At 35.9% G+C, this 23,860-nt stretch overlaps 1 protein-coding gene across 2 annotated transcripts in view; it reads left to right on the top strand.

Annotated features, from left to right (window-relative positions):
• NDUFS4 (NADH:ubiquinone oxidoreductase subunit S4) overlaps positions 1 to 23,860 on the top strand; it is a 111,425-nt gene that overhangs the window by 21,786 nt on the left and 65,779 nt on the right. For both annotated transcript variants that reach the window (XM_047092650.1, XM_047092659.1), the window contains exon 2: positions 17,556 to 17,634. In XM_047092650.1, the coding sequence (XP_046948606.1) occupies positions 17,556 to 17,634 (79 nt within the window). The remainder of the gene's footprint in view (positions 1 to 17,555; positions 17,635 to 23,860) is intronic.

Genomic DNA, 23,860 nt, shown 5'->3' with positions numbered 1-23,860 from the left:
AAATCTTCTTTAGGTGAATATTTTTAAAAGATGGAATGTAATTATGAAAGGTCAAAGGAAAAAGTACTGGTTTCACGTCTCATTTTCTTATTGATTATATTAGTTTTGTGATTGAAATCAAATTGTATATACACCTGACAATAGACTTAGGTGTTTAGCTAAGTAATTTTCTGAAGTCAGTGCAATTTTTAATTACTTTGTTCAGGATTATCAGTCTGCAGTTTTACTGACTGGATTTGGATAAATTTTACAGTGATTGTTGTTGTTTTTTTTTTTAATGGTATCAGTGCCTATAAAACTATTAGTTGAATAATAACAGCCTATTTTCTTTATTAAGCTAACCACTATGAAGTTTTCTGTGTGTGTGTGTGCGCCTTTGTTTTTATGTAGCTTTTTGTGCTCTTGTGCATATATATTGTTGTGTTATGTTTATGAAGTGGTAAGTCTAGATTGTATTTTACACTTTTGGTTTTTTTAGATTCTGTTTGAATTTGTTTAAACAAATTAACTTTACAGACATACATTATTTTAAAAATAATACTGTATTTCAAAGTGGCACTGCTTTGCTAAACTAGTACAGAATATTTTCAGTTTTTCTTTTATCAACTCATCTTTAGATATAGTAATTTATTACTAAATCTTTCCTTTTTTTAACGTTTATTTATTTTGAGAAAGCATGAGGTGGGGAGAGGCAGGGAGAGAGGAAGAGAGAATCCCAAGCATGCTCCCCAGTGTCAGCACAGAGCCTGATGTGGGGCTCGAACTCACCAACTGTGAGATCCTGAGCTGAACGGAAGTCAAGAGTTGGCCGCTTAACCAACTGAGCCACTCAGGCACCCCACTAAATCTTTCTTTGATTTGTGCCTGATGTCAAAAAATGCCCTAAAATAGGTCACAGGTAGCAAACATCTACTATAGCTATTTTGGGAAATGAATTGTTGTTTAGTTATTTTTAAAGCTTTTTTTAAAAAAAAAAATGTTTATTTTTGAGGTGGGGGGAGGGGCAAGGAGAAAGGGGGACAGAGTATCCTGATGGGCTCTGTGCTGACAGCAGAGAGCCCGGTGTGTGGTTCACATTCACAAACTGTGGGATCATGACCTGAGCTGAAGTCAGACACTTAATTGGCTGAGCCACCCAGGTGCCCCCAATTGTTTTTAAATCTGAAATTTTTTTGTTTTTAATGTGAAATTTTTTTTGTAGTTGAATCCATGTCTTAGAATTGGTATGAATTCTAGGGTTAATCTAATAAAAACTTAAAACTTCTAAATGGAATTGTTGATTTAACAACTTTAGTTTCTCAAAGTAATAATGATTGCTGGTAATTTTACTTGGAATAGATTAAAAACTGTGTTAAGTGCTTATTATCATTTATACCTCATTTAATCTTCTTATTAGCTCTATGAGGGGATGCCTTGGTTCACTAAAGGTAGATGGTACCGACTTCTGATGATAGGAATTGTTAACAAAAATTCAACCAAGTAAATTTTAAAGATCTAATTGGGTTTATTCATGGATTGGTCAGCATGCTGTCTAGAAAGGTGCTCCAGAGAGTACAGAAAGGCAAAGGTTTTTAAAAGCAGGACAAGGAAGTTACAAACAGAAGAAAGGATGGGGCGCCTGGGTGGCTCAGTTGGTTGAGCATGCGACTTTGGCTCAGGTCATGATCTCACAGTTCGTGGGTTCGAGCCCCGCGTCGGGCTCTGTGCTGACAGCTCAGAGCCTGGAGCCTGCTTCAGATTCTGTGTCTCTTTCTTTCTCTGCCCCTCCCCTGCTCATACTCTGTCTCTCTCTCAAAAGTAAATAAGCATTAAAAAATTAAAAAAAAATAAACAGAAGAAAGGATTTTTTGGGGTAAGGTCACCTACCTTGGAGTGGGGAGAGGGTCTTATTAGGTTGATTATCTCATCTTCCTTTGGGGAATGGAGACAGGCCCATATTACCTTATTGGTGCTGACCAGTAAATTCCCGACTGTTTAAAACCACATTTCTGGGGGAGGCTGAAACTGCAATTAGTTGGATATTAAGCCCCAGTTTGGTGAGTTGGCCCAGCATAAATGACTCCATTTTGGGCCTGTGGTGTGGGTGGCAGAATGGTGTGCTGTCAAGTCAGATAGCAGGGTCCTCCATGAAGACTGTGATGAGAGACTTGGTTCACTAAAAGATAAACAGTAGCAGTAGTCTGATAGCAAGAATGGTCATGTTAGACAACAGTGGCTTCTTTGAAGTGGGAGATCCTGGGCCCAAATGGTACTGAGTGTTGTTCGAAAAGTCTAGGCTGCTGAGCTTGCTAAATTGTTAAACTTTCGTAGTGGTGCCCACGTGGTTTTCCTAGCAGTCATATATTTCAAATTCCAGTCATTTCATCAAGGAAAAATAATTTCAGTCTTGCCTTTGACCAATCAAAAAAATCCTTCGATATAAATGTTGGTAGTGGTGATTTGGAATTCATGTTCATAAGTAGTCATTTCTGGAGAGCACAACTAACCATCTGAGGGTGTAGATTAAAATTAACTGGTACATATTAGATGGTACTATTAATACTGAAGATTTATTTTTTCTTCAACAGCCGGACTAGCTAACATTTACTGAGCCTTGACCAAGTGCCAAGCACTTACTAAAGCTTTATATACATTGTCTCACTTAATCCTCACAGTATGCAGTGTGTAAAACTATGGTCATTACTTTTCAGTGTAATATTTTAAAGAGATAATGCAGTCATAGAATTCTGTGTATGTAAATTGTATGAGTCTTTCTCATCTCTGTTTCCTGTTTGCTCATTTCCCACTGCTTTCCCCACCCACCAAGAAATCACTGTTAATAATTTCCTATGCTTGGAGTTTGTGCATATTCAAGTATATACATTTTTACTCTTTCCATTTTTCCATAAATAAAGCATACTAATAATATTTTTCATTTTGCTTTTTCAACTTTTTATAAGGTTTTTTTTTAAGTAATCTTTACCCACAGCATGGGGTTTGAACCTACAACCCTGAGATCAAGAGTTGCATGCTCCACTGACTGAGCCAGCCAGGCACCCCTCAGGTTTTCAAGTTTTTATTAAAATCTTATACAAAAAAGTTAGACTACAATGAATCCATAAACCCACCACTTAGGTTTATCATTGTTAATATTTTGCTGTTTTTTGCTCATTTTGCATTTATGTATTACATGTATAAAATTTACATATATGACTATATATGCATATGTATGTATATGAGCAAAATGGACATACACGTATATTCTTTTTTTACCTAAGCTATTTGAAAGTAAATTATATATATCACAGTACTCCATCCATATTTTAAGATAAATTACCACCAGCCAATGAAGGATTTTAAGTAGTGGAGTGGAATGATAGGTTGTAATTACTTGGTGATGTGGAAGATGCCTTTAAAGATGATAAGACTAGAATCAGGGACACCAATTAAGTGATTGTTTTATTGGTCAAGGTGGGAGGGAATAAGGACAGGAGTGGATTTGGTAGTACTTTATAGTGAATTGGACAGAAAAAGGAAAGTTAGCTGTTTACATTCTTTAGAGAAAATCTGGAAAAGATGTGTTTGTCAATCTTTTATAGGGTTCCCTTTTCTCTCTTGCCCCTAAATGAGCTGATAATGTTGTTAATGGGGGGAAGAAGTGAACATTTCTGTACACCCCACACTCCATGCCTGTTACTTAACAGTCTGTGTAATTCTGCCACTCGTTCTGTGAGTTATTATTATCCTTATTTTTGCAGATGAGGAAATTGAAGTGCAGAGTTGTGAAGTAATTTGTTCAAGATCATATTGCTCTTAAGTGGCAGATCTGAAATTTTAACATGGGTCTGACTGATACAGAAGTTACTACATGGCTGTTTTCCCAATTGTGTCATGAAGTTAAAAAAAAAAATAACGTTAGTGATTTTTTTCTTCTAAATGTATTTGTAATTACTCTCAATCATGTAATCATTGACTTTAAGAAATTGCGTGCCCAAGAGTGCTAGGTTTGCTAAAGGACAGATACTTTATCTATGAATTGAAGAGTAAGCAGCACCTACCAACTAGCTTTCTCTTTGATGGATTATTGCTAGATGATGAGTGCTAGTCTGTTCAGTTTTCATGTCTTATAATTTCAGCACATTTTCTGTGATGGAATTTTATTTTAAAATATATTTATGATTCAAACATAATCCCAATGGTTTTATGGCAGTTAGAAGTTTTAAAGCAAAAGATTCCTAAACTGGAGCAAATAAGCAACAAGTTGGAATACTTCAAAGTGAAGATAAATGAGGATAAAATACATTGCTTTTTTTTTTTTCTTTTAAATTAGATAAGCTGTCCAAGATGAAACAGTAGCATTAAAGCTGGTGTGAAGCAAATTGTCTCTTGGCTTTTTGATCCGTTTTTTTTCCTTTGAACCTATAAGAAAATAAATCACGTGGCCCTTAAAGACCAAAAATGTGCTCTTTAAAAGTGACATCTTGATTCACTTGAAAATAGTAAACTCTCAATGTGTAATACTTCCAACCTCAAACAGTCAATGTGAAACAGGCATTATACGACTTAAGTTCTCATATGGCATTCCCTAGAGAAGTACTTGAAAAGAGAATTACTTATCAAGCTATATCAGTTAAGATACCAAACCCCACAATATCTGTGGCTAAAACTAACAGATTTATTTATTGTTCATGTTTCATATCCCTATTGGGACAGCCAGAAGCTCTACTTCTCCACTGTTTGTCCTCACTGACCACTGTTGTTTTCTCTGACAGAGGAAAAAAGGCAATTGGTTTCTCTGACAGGGGAAAAGAGATAGGCAATTATGCACTGACTTTTAAAGCTACTAAATAGTGCCACTTCCTTTTCTCTCATTGGCTGAAATAAGTCACATGCCCACACCTAACTTTAGAGATGGTGGTGAAGTGTAATCTTGCCATATGCATGGAATGAGAACTAGAATACTGGGCACAACTGTAATGGTTCACACATAAGCCTTGTGAAGAACATAGAGAATTTTGTGTGGTTGATTAGTAGAATCTTTTTTTGTTTTGTTTTGTTTGTTTGTTAAAGATAGTACCTCTGAAGTAAGAACTACTGTCATGAATTAAGCCTCTTGATGCTAAAAGGTAAATGAGGTAGGTAACCTCATTGAAAATGTCCAATAGTTACTTGACTAGAGTAGTCAGTTTGTTCATCCTGGGCTTGCTTTTCCTTGTGTTTTGTTCTTTATAATCATTGATATATTAAAGAAGATTTGCTCTAACTATTGATAACATGAAAAGTATCAATTATTATTACGAAAAACATGTGTTGAATAATGGTGCCAAAGCAATGGTCTGAAAAATCACTAGGGTGGTAATTGGTATTAGTATGTTAATAAAGTATCACTTATTTCGTGTTACATAGACGTGCACTTGACATGCATATTTTTTTTGAAAAAAATTTTAATGTTTGTTATTGAGAGACAGAGCATGAGCAGGGGAGGGGCAGAGAGAGAGGAGGAGACACAGAACCTGAAGCAGGCTCCAGACTCCCAGCTGTCAGCACAGTGCCCAAGGTGGGGCTCGAACTCACCACGAGACCATGACCTGAGCTGAAGTTGAACGTTTAACCAACTGAGCCACCCAGGCACCTCCAGACATGCATATTTTTTTGGAAAATATGCTACCTGAGGCAGTACAGATGAGTAATCATATTGAAGTTCAACATCTTCAATTTGATCTTCTAAAAATTTGTGAAGAGATTGGTGTGCCTGGGTGGCTCAGTCAGTTGAACATCCAGCTCTAGGTTTCGGCTCAGATCATGATCACAGTTCATGAGTTCGAGCCCTACGTCAGACTCTGTGCTGGGGAGCCTGCTTGGAACTCTCTGCCTCTCCCTCTGTCTCTGTCCTTTCCCTGCTCTCTCTCTCTCTCTCTCTCTCTCAAAATAATAAATAAAAACTTAAATAAAAATGTGTGAAGACATTGATTACATATAGACCTACGTACATACGTGAAGAAGCTTTCTCTAGGCAAAGCTATAAATCAGTAGCTTTGACAAACTTGTATGGGTGTATTCCTCTTAATTAGTGGTGTAAACAAGGTAAACAGTTTCTTTACAAGGCGTATATTTTTAAAAATTGTAAAATTTACATAATACAAAATTTACCATTTTAACCATTTTTAAGTGTAGTTCAGTGACATAAGTACATTCATATTGTTGTGCAACCATCACTACCATCACCTCTAGAACCTTTTTTCAACTTCTAAAACTAAAACTCTGTACCCATTAAACAATAACTATCAATTCTCCTCTCCTCCCAGTCCCTGGCAACCACCATTCTACTTTTTGTTTTTATGAATTTCACTACTCTACGTACTTCATATTGAGTGGAATCATACACTGTCCTTTTGTGACTGGCTTGTATCACCTAGCATGTGATATAACCCTTTCTTCAGGGTTCCTCTGTGTTGTAGCATGTGTCAGAATATCCTTTCTTTTTAAGAGTATTTTGTTGTATGTATATACTAAATTATTTTTTTAATATTTACTTTATGAGAGTGAGAGTGAGCATGTGCGCAGGGGAAGGGCAGAGAAAGAGGGAGACAGAGAATCCCAAGCAGGCTCTGTCCTGTCAGCACAGAGCCCAGTGGGGGGGCTAACCATGAGATCATGACCTGAGCTGAAATCAAGAGTTGGACACTTAAGGGGTGCCTGGGCAGCTCAGTTGGTTAAACGTCTGACTTTGGCTCAGATCATGATCTCAACGGTTTGTGGGTTTGAGCCCCACGTCAGGCTCTGTGCTGACAGCTCAGAGCCTGGAGCCTATTTCACATTCTGTGTCTTCCTTTCTCTTCGCCCCTCCCCCGCTCATTCTCTCTCTCAGTCTCTCTCTCTCTCTCTCTCTCACTCTCACTCTCTCTCAAAAATAAACATTTAAAAAAGAAAAGAGTTGGACACTTAACCAACTAAGCCACCTAGGCACCCCTACACTAAATTATTTTTAATCCATTCATTCCATCTGTGGGTTTTTTCTGCCTTTTGGCTAATGTGAATAATGCTGCTCTAAACATTGGTGAACAAATATCTAGTCAGATCCTGCTTTCGGTTCTTCTAAATATATATCCAGAAGTAGAATTGCTAGATCATTTGGTAATTGTATTTCTAATTTTTTTTTTTTTATGAATTGTCATACTGTTTTCCGTAGCATCTACACTATTGTACATTCCCACCAGTGGTTCCATTTTCTCCACATCCTTGCTAGCACTTGCTCCTTCCTCCCTCCCTCCTCCCTTCCCTCCTCCCTCCCTCCCTTCCTTCCTTCCTTCCTTCCTTCCTTCCTTCCTTCCTTCCTTCCTTCTTTCCTTCCCCTTTCTAATGAGTATGATGTATCTTTTGGTTTTGACTTGCGTTTCCCTGATAATTAGTGATGTGTTGAACAGTGGTTCATATGTTTATTGGCCTTTTGTGTATCTCCCTTTGAGAAATGTCTGTTAAGTCATTTTCTCATTTAAAAAAATATTTTAAATGTTTATTTTTGAGAGAGAGAGGCAGAGAGAGACAGAGGAGCTGAAACAGGCTCTGTGCTTAAACCCACGAACTTTGAGATCACGACCTGAGCCAAAGTTGATCGCTTAACCGACTAAGCCACCCAGGTGCCCCTATATTCTGGATATCCCTTGTCAGATATGTAATTTGCAAATACTTTCTCCAGCCAATTTCTTTTTCTCACTGAATTCTATTCCATTGTATGGCTCCACCACAGTTTACCAGTTGACCTATAGAAGGACATCTTGGTTACTTTCAGTTTTTGGCAATAATGAATAAAGCTGTGATAAATAATTCTTGTGCAGATTTTTGTGTAGACATATGCTTTCATTTCAATTGGGTAAATAACTCATAGCACAGTTGCTGGATTGTATGTTAAGTTTTGTAAGAAACTGCCAAACTGTGCTATAAAGTGGCTGTGCCGTTTGCATTCCCACTAGCATGAATGAGACTTCTTGTTGCTCCACATGCTTGTCAGTATTTGGGTGTTGTCAGTTTTTTGGATTTTAGCCATTCTAATAGGTGCATAGTGGCATCTCATTGTTTGAATTCAATTCCCTAATGAAATATGTTGAACAACTTTTCATATGATTATTTGCCATCTATATATCTTCTTTGGTGAGGTATCTATTCAGATCTTTTGCATACTTTAAAACTGGACCATTTTTTTTGTTGAATTTGGAGAGTTCTTTGTATGTTTAATGTTTGTTTTTTTTTTTAAAATTTTTTTCAACGTTTATTTATTTTTGGGGGGACAGAGAGAGACAGAGCATGAACGGGGGAGGGGCAGAGAGAGAGGGAGACACAGAATCGGAAACAGGCTCCAGGCTCCGAGCCATCAGCCCAGAGCCCGACGCGGGGCTCGAACTCACAGACCGCGAGATCGTGACCTGGCTGAAGTCGGACGCTTAACCGACTGCGCCACCCAGGCGCCCCTAATGTTTGTTTTTGACAGAGACAGAGCATGAGTGGGGGAGGGGCTGAGAGAGAGGGAGACACAATCTGAAGCAGGCTCCAGGGTTTATGCTGTCAGCACAAAGCCTGATGCGGGGCTCAAACCCACAAACTGTGAGATAATGACCTGAGCCAAAGTTGGATGCTCAATCCAATGGAGCCACCCAGGCACCCCTTTGTATGTTTTAGATTCAAATTCTTCATCAGATATGTGTTTTACAAATACTTTCTTCCAGTCTGTGCTTGTCTTTTTATTGTCTTAAAGCATCTTTTCTAGAGCAGAAGCTGTTAATTTTTAAAAAGTCCAACTCATCTATTTTTTCTTTCATGGATTTTGCTTTTAGTGCTGTATCTAAAAACTCAAAAGCAAACCAAGGTGCCTAGAGTTCTATGTTAACTTCTAGAAGCTTGGTAGTTTTGCTTCTTCCATTTAGGTCTATGATCCAGTTTCAGTTAATTTTTGTGAACAGTGTAAGGTTAGTGGGTGGATAACTTTTTCTGTATGTGGATATGTTGCAGTTCCACTTAATAGAAAGATTACCTTTTTTCCATTGGATTGTCTTTGCTCCTATCTCAAAGATTGGTTGATTATATTAGAGTAGTCTATTTCTGGGCTACCTGTTGGTATGTTCTATTGATCTATTTGCTTATTCTTCTGCCAGTGCCATGCTATCTTGATTAGTGATGTGTGTAATGAATCTGAAATCAGTGTTTAGTCCTCTTACTTTGCTATTCTTTTTCAGTATTATGTGGACTATTTGGGGTCTTTTTCTTTTTAAAAAAGGATTTTTAAAAAATGTTTATTTTTGAGAGAGAGAGAGCGTGTTTGTGCACGTGAGCACGAGTGGGGGAGGGCAGAGAGAAAGAGAGGGATACATACAATCCAAAGCAGGCTTCAGGTTCAGAACTGTCAGCACAGAGCCTGACATGGGCTCGAACCCACAAGTCATGAGATCATGACCTGAGCCGAAGTCAGATGCTTAACCGACTAAGTCATCCAGGTGTCCTGTGTCTTTTGTCTTTCTTTCCACATGAATTTAGAATTCGCTTGCCAATATCCATGAAATAACTTGATGGAATTTTGATTTGTTGTGTTGGATGTATACATCAAGTTGGGGAGAATTGATGCCTTAACAGTATTGAGTCTTCCTATCCATGAACATGGAATGTACCTTCATTTATTTAGATATTTTGTGATCTTTTATCAGTTTTCTGGTTTTATTCATATAGATCTTATATGTATTTTGTTAGATTTACCCCTAAATATTTATTTTTTGATGCTAATGCAAATGTATTGCATTTTAAATATCAAATTCCAGTTATTCATTGCTAGTTGTATAAGAAGGCAGTTGGTTTTATGTATTAACATATCCCACAAATTGCTGTTTAATTACTTTTTAGCTCTAGGTTGTTTTTTGATAATTCTTTGGGATTTTTCTTTATAGACAACGTTGTCCTCTGTAAACTAGGACAGTGTTATATTTTGTATCCCAATATGTGTACTTACTATTTCATTTTCTTGTCTTATTGCCATTAGCTAAGACTTCCAATCCAGTGTTAAATAGGAGTAGCGAGAGGGGATATCCTGCCTTTTTCTCAGTCTTGGGAATAGTTACCTTTAAGTATGTTAGTTGTAGATTTCATGTATGTGTTCTTTATGAGTTTTGGAAGTTCCCCCTCTGTTCCTAGTTTGATGAGAGTTTGTAGTATGCATGGGTGTTGGATTTTGTCAGAATCTTTTATGTGACAGTATGATCACATGATTTTTCTTTTTTAGCATGTTGATGTACTGGATTACATCAGTTGATTTTCAAATACTGATCCAGTCTTGCATACCTGGAATAAATCCCATTTGGTCATGATATATAAATCTTTTTATACATTGTTGGATTCAGTGTGTGAATATTTTGTTGAGCCATCAGCACAGAGCCTGACGCGGGGCTTGAACTCACGAACCACGAGATCCTGGCTTGAGCCGAAGTCGGACACTTAACCGACTGAGCCACCCAGGTGCCCCTAATGTTTATTTTTGAGAGAGAGAGAGAGAGAGAGAGAGAGACAGACAGACAGACACACGGAGCATGAGTGGGGGAGGAGCAGAGAGAGAGGGAGACACAAAATCAGAAGCAGGCCCTAGGCTCTGAGCTATCAGCACAGAGCCTGACATGGTGCTCAACCCATGAACTGTGAGATCATGACCTGAGCCGAAGTTGGACACTTAACCAACTGAGCCATCCAGGCGCCCCAACTGAGCCACCCAGGCGCCCCTATTTTTTATGGTCTCTTTAATATCTGTGGTGTCAATAGTGATGACACCTCTTTTGTTTTTGATACTGGTAACTTTTGTCTTCTCTCTTTTTTCTTGGTTAGCCTGGCCAGAGACTTATCAGTTCCTCTGATCTTTTCAAAGAACAGGTTTTGGTTTTGTTGATTTTTTTTTTAACCAACTTCCTGTTTATAATTTCATTGATTTCTGCTGTAATTTTTGTTATTTTTTCTTCTGTTTGCCTTAGTTTTATATTGCACTTTTCTAGTTCTTTTTCTTAAAAACTTGGATTATGGAATTTTGACTTTTTTGTAATGTATGTGTTCAATGATGTACGTTTCTAAACACCCCATTTGCTGCATCCCACAGATTTTAAAAAGCTGTATTTTCATTTTCATTTAGTTCAAAATATTTTAAAATTTCTCTGAGACTTCTTTGACCCATAATTTATTTAGAGTTGTATTATTTAATCTCCAAATAATGAGCATTTTCCAGTTTTCTGTTATTGGTTTCTAGTTTAACTCCTTTTTTGACTACTGGAATACATTGTGTGATTTCTCTTTTAAATTTGTTAAGGTGTGTTTTATGGCTCAGAATGTGGCCTATCTTGGTGAATGTTCCATGTGAGCTTAGAAGGATGTGTATGCTGCTGTTGTTGGATGAAGTATTCTGTAAATGTCAAATCCATTTGATTGATGGTGCTCTTCAGTTCAACTGTATCCTTACTGATATTCTGCTGGCTGGCTCTGTCAGTTACTGTTAGAAGAGTGTTGAAGTTTCCAACTACAATAAGGAATTTGTCTGTTTCTCCTTGTAGCTCTTTGGATTTTTGCAGCATATGTTTTGATATGCTCTTAGGCATATATACTTTAAGGAATGTTAATGTCGTCTTAGAAAATTGACCCTTTCTTATGATATAATACCCCTTTTTATTCCTGATAATTTTTTTAAAGTAATCTCTACACTCCATGTGAGGCTCAACTCACGACCCTGAGATCAAGAGTCGTTACCAGTTAAGTCAGCCACATGCCCCTATTCCTGATAATTTTCCTTGTTCTGAAGTCTAGTTTGTCTGAGATTAATATTGCTATTGCAGTAAGATTTGATTACTGTTAGCATGGTATGTCTTTCTCCATCTCTTCAACTTAAGAAATATATTTATTTATTTTGAGACAAAGAGAGCAGGGGAGGGGCAGATTAATTTACTTTTAATCTGTCTGTGTCTCTGTATTTTTTTTTTTTAATTTTTTTTTTTTCAACATTTATTTATTTTTGGGACAGAGAGAGACAGAGCATGAATGGGGGAGGGGCAGAGAGAGAGGGAGACACAGAATCGGAAACAGGCTCCAGGCTCTGAGCCATCAGCCCAGAGCCTGACGCGGGGCTCGAACTCACAGACTGCGAGATCGTGACCTGGCTGAAGTCGGACGCTCAACCGACTGCGCCACCCAGGCGCCCCAGTGTGTCTCTGTATTTAAAATGGGTTTCCCTTAGGCAACATATAGTTGGTTCTTGGTTTTTTTAATCCACTCTGTCACATTTCCTCTTTCAGTTGGTATATTTATACCATTCCTAAAGTGATTATTGATACAGTTAGTGTTAATATCTACCATGTATATTTTTTCTGCTTTCTTTCTCTTTTTTTGAGGGGTGGTTTTTGCCTTGTTTTCTAAGAGTCCTTTATATATTCTAGATATTAGTGTTTTATCTGCTTTGTATGTTGTATTTATTATTTCTGATATTTCCTTTATTTTAGTTCATAGTACCTTCTGTTGTTCTGAAGTTATTTTTCTTTTCATGGTTTGTAGGTACTGTGCCATGTGTATTGTTAAGAAAACTTTTCCATCCAGTATATTTGATTTCAGTAATTTATATCCAAAACTGTGTGTGTGTGTGTGTGTGTGTGTGTGAGAGAGAGAGAGAGAGAGAGAGAGGGAGGGAAAGAGAGAAAGAGAGAGGGAGGGAAAGAGAGAAAGAGAGAGGGAGGGAGGGACACGGAGACAGAATCCATTTGGAATTCTTTGGTAGATGATTTAACTATACAGGATTCAAACATTTTTCTTCCGTGAAAGGCTAGCCAGTTGTTTCAGTAATATTTATTAAATAGTCCATCCTTTAACCACTAATATGAAATTGCACTTTAATTGTATAATAGATTTACAAATCTATATTATCTGTTTTTGTACTCTGATCTGTACTGTTTATATGATACGTGTCTGTGCCTGTGCTACTACCATATTTTAATTACTGTAGCATATTAGTTGGCAAGGCATATCCTACCTTCTAGTTGTTTTTCAAAACCTTCTTAGTTATTTTTGTGAATTGTTTCTTCCCAATGAGAATCATCTAATTACATAAAAATTTGGTTAGAATTATTATATTTAACTTGTAGATTAATAATTGACATCTTTATGGTGAATTTGCTTCCAATTATTTACAAGACATTCTAAAGTACAGCAACTAAATTTCTTCCTTTAATGCATTTTAAACCAGTAGAATTACTCTTTATTGGCCAGTATAGCTCAAGGATTTGACCTTCTTTAATGTGAACTTTTCATATATTAATTGTGTTTTGTAATATAATTACTTTTATCACTATGACATCTATGTTTCTTATTCTCTTTATTTTTACCTCATTTATATTTATTTTGATAACCTGTTGTTATAAACTTGGGTATATTTATTTCTTTTTACATTTTCTATCATGCCCTCCAGTTTCTTCATTATCATCCTCCAAAACCTTGCCCACATTCTCCTTTTACTCCTCAGTTTCATTCCAAAGTCTGTTATGTAAGCATAATTACCCTTATCCTTCTTGCACAAATCTTTCCTTCATCTGTTAGATGACTCTCAAAGGATTAGTTTGAGTTTTTGGCTTGAGTTGTATCCAGAGGCACAACTGCTATTAGTCTGTGCTCCAAGTTCCACCTGACTTAGAAGAATGGGAAAAAAAAGATAACTGTAAGCAGGAGAAGGAGATAATTAATTTTTGCTCACCTGACCAGCGGAACACTTTAAGATAATATTAAGTCCTGTAGGTAAAGATTGGAAATTTTGTGACAAATCTGAATTAGAATCAAGGAACTTATTTATGAGTAGATTATAAACTATTTTCACTGTTACTTCCACTGAACTTAACCAGAGCATTTGTAGTATCCTTGATTTTCCTTTCACTCCACATGTTTTCCGAGAATATTAAAATGGTCGCTTGACCCTTCATCTTTATTTTTTCCATTAACAGTTAGTTCTTGCTTGCTTCTGTCTAGTGAGTACAATATGATGACAGTTTAAGTTTTCGCTATTGATTCAAGATCTTGAAAAGCTTCAAGATCATTAACTTGAAGGTGATTGACCCAAATGCCAACATATTTGAAATCTGAGATAATTATTGTGACATAGAAAATGTGTACACATTTTTATTTTAATGTTTCAGTTAGAATTCTTAGTAACATTTTCTTACGATTTAATACTTCTTTATGGAACTAAACACTTTCTGATTTAATGTGAATTTGGATTAATTAAATTTCCAGTAAATTGACAATTAAAAATTGGTTTATTCAGAAGGTTAAGGATTTGCCTCCTTAATAATTTCTATAAGATTTAGAATTTAACTTTGTCTAGAAGTTGAACAGATCATTTCTGATCTTTTGAAGTTACTGGTTCAATTTTAATGTTTATAACATCATCTTCAATTATTTGTAGGGATGTTTTCATTCTCTATAGTTGGACACAAACTATCCCAATACTCAGTTGCTTAAAACAAAAACAGTCATTTGTTTTGCTCACAAATCTGCATTTTAGGCAGGGTTTGGCAGGCATGTTTGTCTGTGTTCCATGTGGTGTCTGCTAGGATTCTCAAATTGGGCTAGAGGATCATTCACATAGCTGGCAAAGTGACATTGATTATTGATTTTTCCTGACGTGGATCTCTCTGTGGGCACCTTGGACTTCCTTACAACATGATGGGTGGGTTCCAAGAGTGAATATCCCAAGAAGCCATGTTGTAAGAGACAGGAAATGAAAACTACTAGTTTTTTAAGGCCTGGGTCTGGAAACACACATATTTTCACTTCTGTATTATATTGATCAAGCAGGGTTCAGATTCTAGGAATAGGGAACCTGCAGCTCTTGGTGGGAGAGAGGAGAGTCAAAGAAATTTGGAGTCGTGTTGTCTTTCGTTCGTTCGTTCATTCGTTCATTTATTTATTTTGAGAGAGAGCTTGTATGTGCACACATGAGCTGGGAAGAGACAGAGGGGGAGAGAGAGAAAATCCCAGGGAGGCTCTGTGCTAACCAACTGGGGCTCTATCCCAAGAGCCATGAGAGCATGACTTTAGCCAAAATCAAGTGTCTGATGCTTAACCCACTGAGCCACCCAGGCACCTCATGGAGCCATGTTTTCAAAGTGCTACAAGGGTTATGGGAATTTTACTATTCTTAGTTGATAAAGTTAATTTGTTTCAAAGGGAGAATAGTGTTAGTACTTTGAATCAGTAATGTTTATTCTTATTTAGATATTTTCCAATGCAACTGGTTTCTTTTTATCTTTTCACCATTAAGGCTTGTTGAAGAGTATATTTTAAAATAATAAAAACAGTATTTGCAAGATCTATGTGAGGAAAATTACAAAACTCCAACCAAAGAAATCAAAGATCCTAGTAAATATATATGGACAGGAAGACTCAATAATGTTAAGATGCCAGTTCTTCCCAACTTAATTGGTGGATTCAGCACAATCCCAGTCAAAACCTCAGCAAGCTGTATTGTGAATGTCAAGAAACTGATTCTAAGCTTATATAGAAAGACAAAAGACCTCAAATATTCAGTGTAATAGTGAAGAAGAATAACAAAGTTATAGGTCTGATCCTGACTTTAGTGATCAAGACAGTGTGGAACTGGTGAAGAATTGACCAATAAATCAATGGATAGAATTGATAACACAAATTTCAACATTTCAACACAAATAGATTACTGATCTTTGGGATAGGAGCAAAGACAATCCAAAGGAAAAAATAATCTTTTTATTAAGTGGAACTGCAACATGTCCACGTAATCTACCCACTGACCTTACACCATTCACAAAAATTAACTCAAATGGATCATAGACCTACATGGAAGAAGCATAACTATCAAGCTTCTAGAAGATAACATAAAACTCTAGGTACCTTGGTTTGCTTTTGAGTTTTTAAATACAGCACTAAAAGCAAAATCCATGAAAGAAAAAATAGATGAGCTGGACTTTATTAAAATTAATGATCATGACTTGAGCTGAAATCAAGGAGTTGGATGCTTAACTGACTGAGCCACCTGGGTGCCCTTAATTTTTTTCTTACAATATATAGATTTAGTTAAAAGGATTCAGAATGTTTTTATTGTCATGTTATTCTCTTAACGATTTCCAGAGTAAATAGATTTTTTTTTTTTCCTTGAGAGAGAGAGAGAGTTGCATACAGGGGAAGGGCAGATAGAGAGGGAAAGAGAGAATCCCATTCAGGCTCCACACCCAGCGGGGCTAGATCTTATGACCATGAGATCATGACCTGAGCTGAAATCCAGTCCCAGCTGTTCCCCCTGCTCCCAGAGTAAATAGATTTTTGAAAGTGCTAATTATACTACTTTAATTTAACAACCAGAACATATATTTTAACTATTTGTATAAAAATGTAAAATAATTTCCATTTAGATGTATTTCGTGAATATGTATTTCTGAGCAGGGTATTTAATAGCTAATTATTAATTTTGGGAAATAACTGACATTTAAAAAAGTATATGTTCATAAAGCAAAAAAATCTTCTCTATTATCAGTTAATAATTATGCTATTAGTAGGTGGAATTTCCCTAAAGCTGTGTATACCATAGCTGTTGAAAGTTGAACATGAAGTTTTGCATCAGGAATTAGTATTTATGTTGTGTCAGAATTATGGTGATTATACTTTATTTAAAACAGAAAGAACTCAATACTGTATATTCTATTGGTTTTGAAGTTTGAGTCACAATTGTAGGTGCTAACTTTCGAAAAAGAAATCTACATTGGATGGCTTAATATTTTGGAAAAATCTCAAATGCTAACTTGTCACAATCAGTGACAGCTCTGACATTCATTAGTATAAACTACAGTGTGTACATGAAATTAAAAAAACCTGTTTTAAGTAATTTCTTTCAGGTGAGGTTGGGATGATGCTAATATAAAGGAGTTAGATTTGGTGCCCATTATATTTCTGAGTTAATATTTCTATTTTAACTATTTACACTTTCTTCAGTTCTGTGAATGGGATATGGGACTAGACTAATAGCTAGTTAACTAATAAACCAAACTGTTAGTTAACATGATCATACAAATCATTTCTATTTAAATTACTTTTGTTTTGAAATTAAAATCAAGAAACTTTTTATTTGTTAACATGATATAATTTTACAGTTACTTTAGGCCATTAAGAATATGATTGAGATTTTTCTTTTTCTTTCTGATGCCATCATTTAAGAATCAGTATTCCAGAAGAGTTGATACAGCTTTGCATTTTTCTTCCTGGTAGTGACAAACCAGCTACTGTAGACTCACAGTGTTCAGTACTTGTCACTGACAACCTTTCTGTGACAGAGAGTCTATAGACTGACATAAAGTGCAGCCTGTTGTGAACTCCTAAGTGAGTCTGCCAGAAACTCAGCAGATAGAACTAATTGGGGAGGAAAGGATTTTTGTGCCTTCTCTTTCTGTTCTTTTTGTTTTGTAAGATAGATATTGTTAGTAGCTTGTTTATGTAAGATTTTTCTGCCTCTCTTTTCTCATTGCATGGATCATTTTTTAACTTAAAGTCTTGCACTGCAGGTCATTAAGCACTTCCACATGGAGGCTGGCACAGGACCCAACTCGAGACGCACAGCTCATAACAGTTGATGAAAAATTGGTAAGAATTTTCTACTGTACACGGCTGTGATTCTGCCTTCAGGGTTATTTTTGTATAACAGCTTTTCAGTATCGTGTTCTGGGTTCTTCTAGGAAAATGACTTGAATTTAAATTTCTAGATTGTGTGTAAATTTTAAGAAGAAATTTTCATCACAAAAAGATAAAGACAATTTGTGTTAAGTGTAATACACAAATATTAAGTCATATAAAGATATTAAGAGGTTAAAATGGCAAAAGGCTTCATTTTTGTGGTGTTTATAAGTAGCAATCAGAACATTTTAATTTAACAAATACAAATTGAGTATACATATGAATGAATATGTAATTTTTATTTTCTCAGCTACACTCCTGTTTAAATTGTAAGACACCAGGTGGTACCTAAAATTAAGTATATTGGTTTTTTATGGGACCAGTTATTGTATTGTTATTATATGTATATATGTACACACAAATTGCATTTCTACATTATGCCTGAGAGGTTACAACTAGCAAAAAATAATACCCTGTTAATCAGTAGCAGATAGAATTTTGGTAACTGTCACTTGTAAAATTTTTCAATGTGTGCTGTTACTTTAGATACAACTTCTTGTTTATACCTATATTGTAAAATAGCATACATTTTGTAAAGTCTCTAAGACTTATAAAAATTTGTAATCGTGTAAGCATACTTCTCATTTTTTATCTGGTTTACCATTATCAAATGTGTGGGTATCTTTCTTAACTACGTTTCCTCCAATTGTACATTCTTTTATCACTCAGTAAGCAAAATTTAATTTTTCATTTTTTTAAACGTTTATTTTGAAAGAGAGAGAGAGAGAGAGAGAGAGAGAGAGCATGCACCGGAGCAGAGTAAGGGCAGAGAGAGTCCCAGGCAGGTTCCATGATCAGTGCGGAGTCCGACTTAGGGCTTGATCTCATGATTGTGAGACCATGACCTGAGCTGCTTAACAGACTGAGCCACCCAGGCACCCCAGCATAATTTAAATAATAGGTCACACTTAAAAATGATCTAAACACCATTTATACCATTAGAGATATTAACAGATACATAAACAAATGAGTTAACAGACAAGGGACGGATAGTTTGGAAAACTCACATGTCAGGCTTAAGGCTGGTTGGTTTTATCTTTAAACTGTCTCTATCTGCTTGCTGACATTGCCATCATCCTGGTCTAGGCCAGCATCATCTTTCACTTAGATTGCTACAGTAGTTTTTAAATTGATCTCTATAGATATTTCAATCTTCCTTTAATTCATTTTCCAAAGGATAATCAGAACAGACTTTTTTAACTGCTGTTTTTGTCACTTCTTGTGTGTAAAATCCATTGGTTTTCTTACTGACCTAGAAGTTAACATTAAAATCCTTACATGGTTCTTGAGGTCTTGCATGATTTAAGGCCTGCCTTCCCCTTGAGGTTTATTTTGTACCACTGTCTTTTATACTCTGTGCTCTAGCCACACCAAGCCTGGAACTTGTTTTCCTGTTTTGGGGCATTCACATTCCAGTTCATTCTGCCTAGATGCTTTTCACCAATCCCTTAGTTCTTCAACCAGGGGCCATCTACTTATTCTTCAAATATTAGTCGAACACCACTTGCTTAGTCAAGTATAAAAGAAGTGAGAGAGGTATGTGTGAGAGGAGGATGAATTACCCATGTCATGGGTTCATTAATTAACGACGGTACTGCTTGAATTTTTCCAATGACTATCTTCTAAGCACCAAGAGACTGGCTTCTTGTTCTAATATTATGGGGTTTACTCTGTATAATAAATTTTCAAATTTTATAGAGTTTATTAGTAATGCTTCTGAGTTCTCTTCTCTCTAGTTTGAAGAATGAGTAAGTGAGGTAGCAATCTGTTGTTCTAAACAAGATGCTGTGAATCCTACCAGAGAGGTTTACAGACCGCTTTGAGTTTTGCATTTTTTATCTCATATCAGTTGCATACTTTCAATGAATCTTGTTGCCCTGTGTAGATTTTTCTCAGCTTTGTTATGTCTTGAAGTGTATTAGTGAAAATGTCAGTATGGTATTCCAGCTGAAATCAATTCAAGTCTTACACATAAATTATTCATAGCTATTGAAGTAATATTTGAACAGATAATTCAAACCTATAGGTAATTTTCAAACCTGAGGTTTAGCCATTGATTTAGGTTTATATTAAAATGATATATTAAATACTCAAATAGGTAGCATAACGCTGATAGGGGTTTCAGTCTTCTTGTTCCTACACATTACTAGATGTTTCAGTTGATAGAGTAATGACATGACCACTGACTGAAGGGTACTTCCAGAAATATTGAGCAATTGGACTTGATTATATATGCATTTTGAATAAGAAGGATTCATTCCAAGACCCACAGTACATGCCTGAAACTATGGATAATACCATATATGCTATATATGCTATGTTTTTCCTATACATACATACCTATGATAAAGTTTAACTTACAAATTAGGCACAGTAAGAAATTAACAACAACAATAATAAAATAGAACAATTTTAACAATATACTAATAAAAGTTATGTGAATGTGGTCTCTCTATCTTGTGATGATGTGAGATGACAAAATGCTTACGTGGTGAGATGAAGTCAGGTGAATGATACAGGCTTTGTGATGTAACATTTGGCTAACATTGACCTTTAGATATGTTAGAAGGACAATCACTAGCTTTCTTCTTCTTTCTTCTTCTTTTATGTTAGTACAAGCAGGGGAGGGGCAGAGAGAGGGGGAGAGAGAGAGAATCCCAAGCAGGATCCGTGCTGTCAGCACAGAGTCGCATGCAGGTCTCAATCTCAGGAACTGTGAAGCATGACCTCAGCCAAAACCAAGTCAGATGCTTAACTCACTGAGCCACCCAGGCGCCCTGAGAATCACTACTTTCGGACTGTGGTTGACTGTAGGTAACTGAAACTGCAGAAAGCAAAACTGTAGATAGGGTGGTGTGGGGGTGGGGGATCTTCTGTGTATTAACATTAATGATAAGAATATTTCAAAAATGTTAAGTAAATGTAAGTATTTTAGAAGGAGATGTGGAAGCAGCATTTTAACATGATATATAATGTAAACCAATTTATTAGCTAAGTATACCATCTTCATTAACTGCTCAACACAAGATTACTGTTATATTTGTACCCGAAATTGGATGAAAGCTAAAATCTTAATGTAAGGTAAGCTAATTGGCCATTATCATGATTTCTATTGGATATTCTTATATAATGTATTAAAATTAATACAGGTGATAACCTATTATAGCCGAGGGCTTTAGCATATGGACTAAGCTTAGTTGAGGATAAATTTTTGTGGTTATTGTAAAATGGATCCTGGGAATTTAAAACCAGAGGATAACTTTAAATGTTACCTAGTTTTATTACTGAATCCAATTATTTCTCGTTTGAAAGATTGTTCAACCTTTTATTCAAGATAAATTGTATGGGGAAATCCAGTAAGTAATTAACTAGATAAAAGCTGAACTGTTGGAGGGTAAGGGTTGGGAACATGAAGGAAGACTTGTAAACTTTCCCCAAGACTGCCTTCTTGGGTAACTTCATAGAGTGAGATTTGGAAAGATAATTTAATCTTCTGTCCTTTTTATTAGACCAAACAACTTGTTCACAAACTTCTGTTTTAAAAATTTCCAGTTAACTGGTTCTCATTTCTTTTGAGGTTACTCTTTATATTACTCATCAGCCATAATTATTAGAAAGCGATTTATTACTGAGAAAAAATAGTCTTTACAACAAATGAAGATGGAACAATTGTATACCCAAATGCAAAACAAAACAAAAACCTTCATCTATACTGTGTACCATATGCAAAAAGAGGAGTTGTATCCAGACACTAAACAATACTTAGAACTACAGGATCTCATGGTTGGTAAGTTTGAGCCCTGTGTCAGGCTCCGTGCTGAACGAGCAGAGCCTGCTTGGGATTCTCTGTCTCCCTTTCTCTCTGCTTCTGTCTCTCTCTCTAAGATAAATAAATAAACAAAACATTAAAAAAAAAAAAACTACAGTGAGATACCACTATACCATGATATACACCATACAGTATACATTGAATGGCTTAAAAAAATTGACCATACCAAGTGCTAGCAAGGATGCAAAGCTACTGGAACTCGCATGCAGTGCTGGTGGGAATGCAAAATGGTACAGCCGTTTTTGGAAAACAGTGTGGTAGTTTCTTACACAGTTAAATATATACTTATCATATAACCCAGCAGTCCCACTTCTTAGTGTTTACTCAAGTGAAATGAAATCTTACGTTCATATAAAATCCTTCATGCAAATGTTTTTAATAGCTTTATTTATAATTCCAACAACTAGAAATACCCCAGCTATACTTCAGTATACCTATACAATAGACTTTTACTCACCAATTAGTAGCAAATGTGGGTGAATCTCTAGTGCATTATGTTAAGTAAAAGGAGCCAGACTCACAGGCTGCCTACTGTGTGATTCCATTTATTTGACATTCTAGAACAGGCAAAACTCTAGGGACAAAAAATTGATCATTGGTTGTCAAGGTTGGGTGTTGGAGGAGGAATACACTAAAAAGGGCATTAGGAAATTTGAATGGGGTGATGTAACTATTCTATATGTTGATTATGGTGTTCTTTCTTAAAAATCCTTATTTATATTCATTTGTTTAAAAAAACCCATGTAACTGAACACTTTAAAGGATTAATTTTATTGTTTATAAATTGTATCTCAGTTTAAAAAAAAATACTTATTTTTGAGTAGAGAGAGAGCACACTTGTGCTCACAAGCAGGGGAGGGGCAGAGAGAGGGGGAAACACAGAAACTGAAGCAGGCTCCAGGCTCTGAGCTGTCAGCACAGAGCCCGACATGGTGCTCAAACTCATGAACTGTGAGATGGTGACCTGAGCTGAAGTTGGACGTTTAACCGACTGAGCCACCCAGGTGCCCCATCTCAGTTTTTTAAAACGGAGAAAGAGTGTTCTTAATTCGGTGCTAATATACTTCTTTCTAACTAATATCCATTGGTTCAAGGTCTGCCCTATTATATAGGACATGCCATTTTTTTTTTTACATGACAGCCTTCTGTATACATGAAAACAGCTCTGGCCATCCTAAATCTGTGGTTCTCAAAGAGTGGTCTGGGCAGGGTGGGGATGGGGAGTAGCCCAAGACCCTTAAGAGTCCACAAATCAAACTATTTTTATAACTATACAAAGATTATATTTTCCCTTTTCACTGTGTTGACACTGACACTTAAGATACAGAAGCAGTTGTGTTACATCTGTGGTACTAGTCATTTTATTCACTTTCTTGCATTCGAGATTAAAAAAAACAACTAGTTTGACTTAATGTCCTTGATTAATCAGCAAAAATTTTTGATTAAAAAATTTCAATGCTGCAAATGCAGCTCTTTTTTTTCTTTTACATACACATCTTTTTATGTTCCATGTAACAAAACAAGTCGTACGCGTAAAACACTTCTGCTGTATACCTAAGTTGTCTCAAGGCAAAGCACCTGTGTGGTTGAGTTGCTTTTGCAAACTGAACCTAGCCACTTTTTTCATGGAACACCTTTTAAGTAAAAAAACAGCAACAGATGACAGATGAACTATGGGTTTTTAGTCTTCAGTACATGGCAGACATTTTCTCAAAAGCTAACTTCAACAAAGTGTTGCCCATGATAAACTTCAAGCTTTCAAATGAAAATTAGAATTTTTGTAGAACTTGATTCTGCCACTGATCTGATTGAGCTTGACATCTTTCCATTACTTAAAGAGTGTTCTAATAGGATTGGGGGTAGTGTTAATGAATGTGATTTTTAAAATATTGTGTAATGAAATATGCTAACATTTGGAAGATCTGCATACTTCTATGAAATAGTATTTTCCATATGGCCAGTGTATGATTTTATAAAATCATGCGTGGGTAAAAGTTTCATGTAAAGTGCAGGAAAGAATAATGAATTTAATGTAACTAAGTGAAAAAATATTAAAGCTATTAAAATATTGCTCGCTTTTCTAATTACATATTTGAGGATAAATTTTCTTCATTTATTGAAACCAAGACAACTTAGCGCAACAGTTTGAATTAGGAGCAGATGTTAGAATTTAGCTGTCTTTTATTAAGCTGGATATTAGAGATTTTAAAAAATGCAAATCATTGCAACTCTTAGTTTTTGAAAAGGTAGTTATTTTTCATTATAATTATAATGTTATTTATGTAAGTATGTATTCAGTTTATTTTA

Source organism: Lynx rufus, unplaced genomic scaffold (genome assembly GCF_022079265.1).
Source record: "Lynx rufus isolate CCGP_SWC_20201006 ecotype Redwood Valley unplaced genomic scaffold, mLynRuf1.p SCAF_1, whole genome shotgun sequence".
NCBI classification, from domain to species: domain Eukaryota; kingdom Metazoa; phylum Chordata; class Mammalia; order Carnivora; family Felidae; genus Lynx; species Lynx rufus.
The sequence above is the reverse complement of the archived record's forward strand: the minus strand, read 5'-3'. Positions and strand labels throughout refer to the sequence as shown.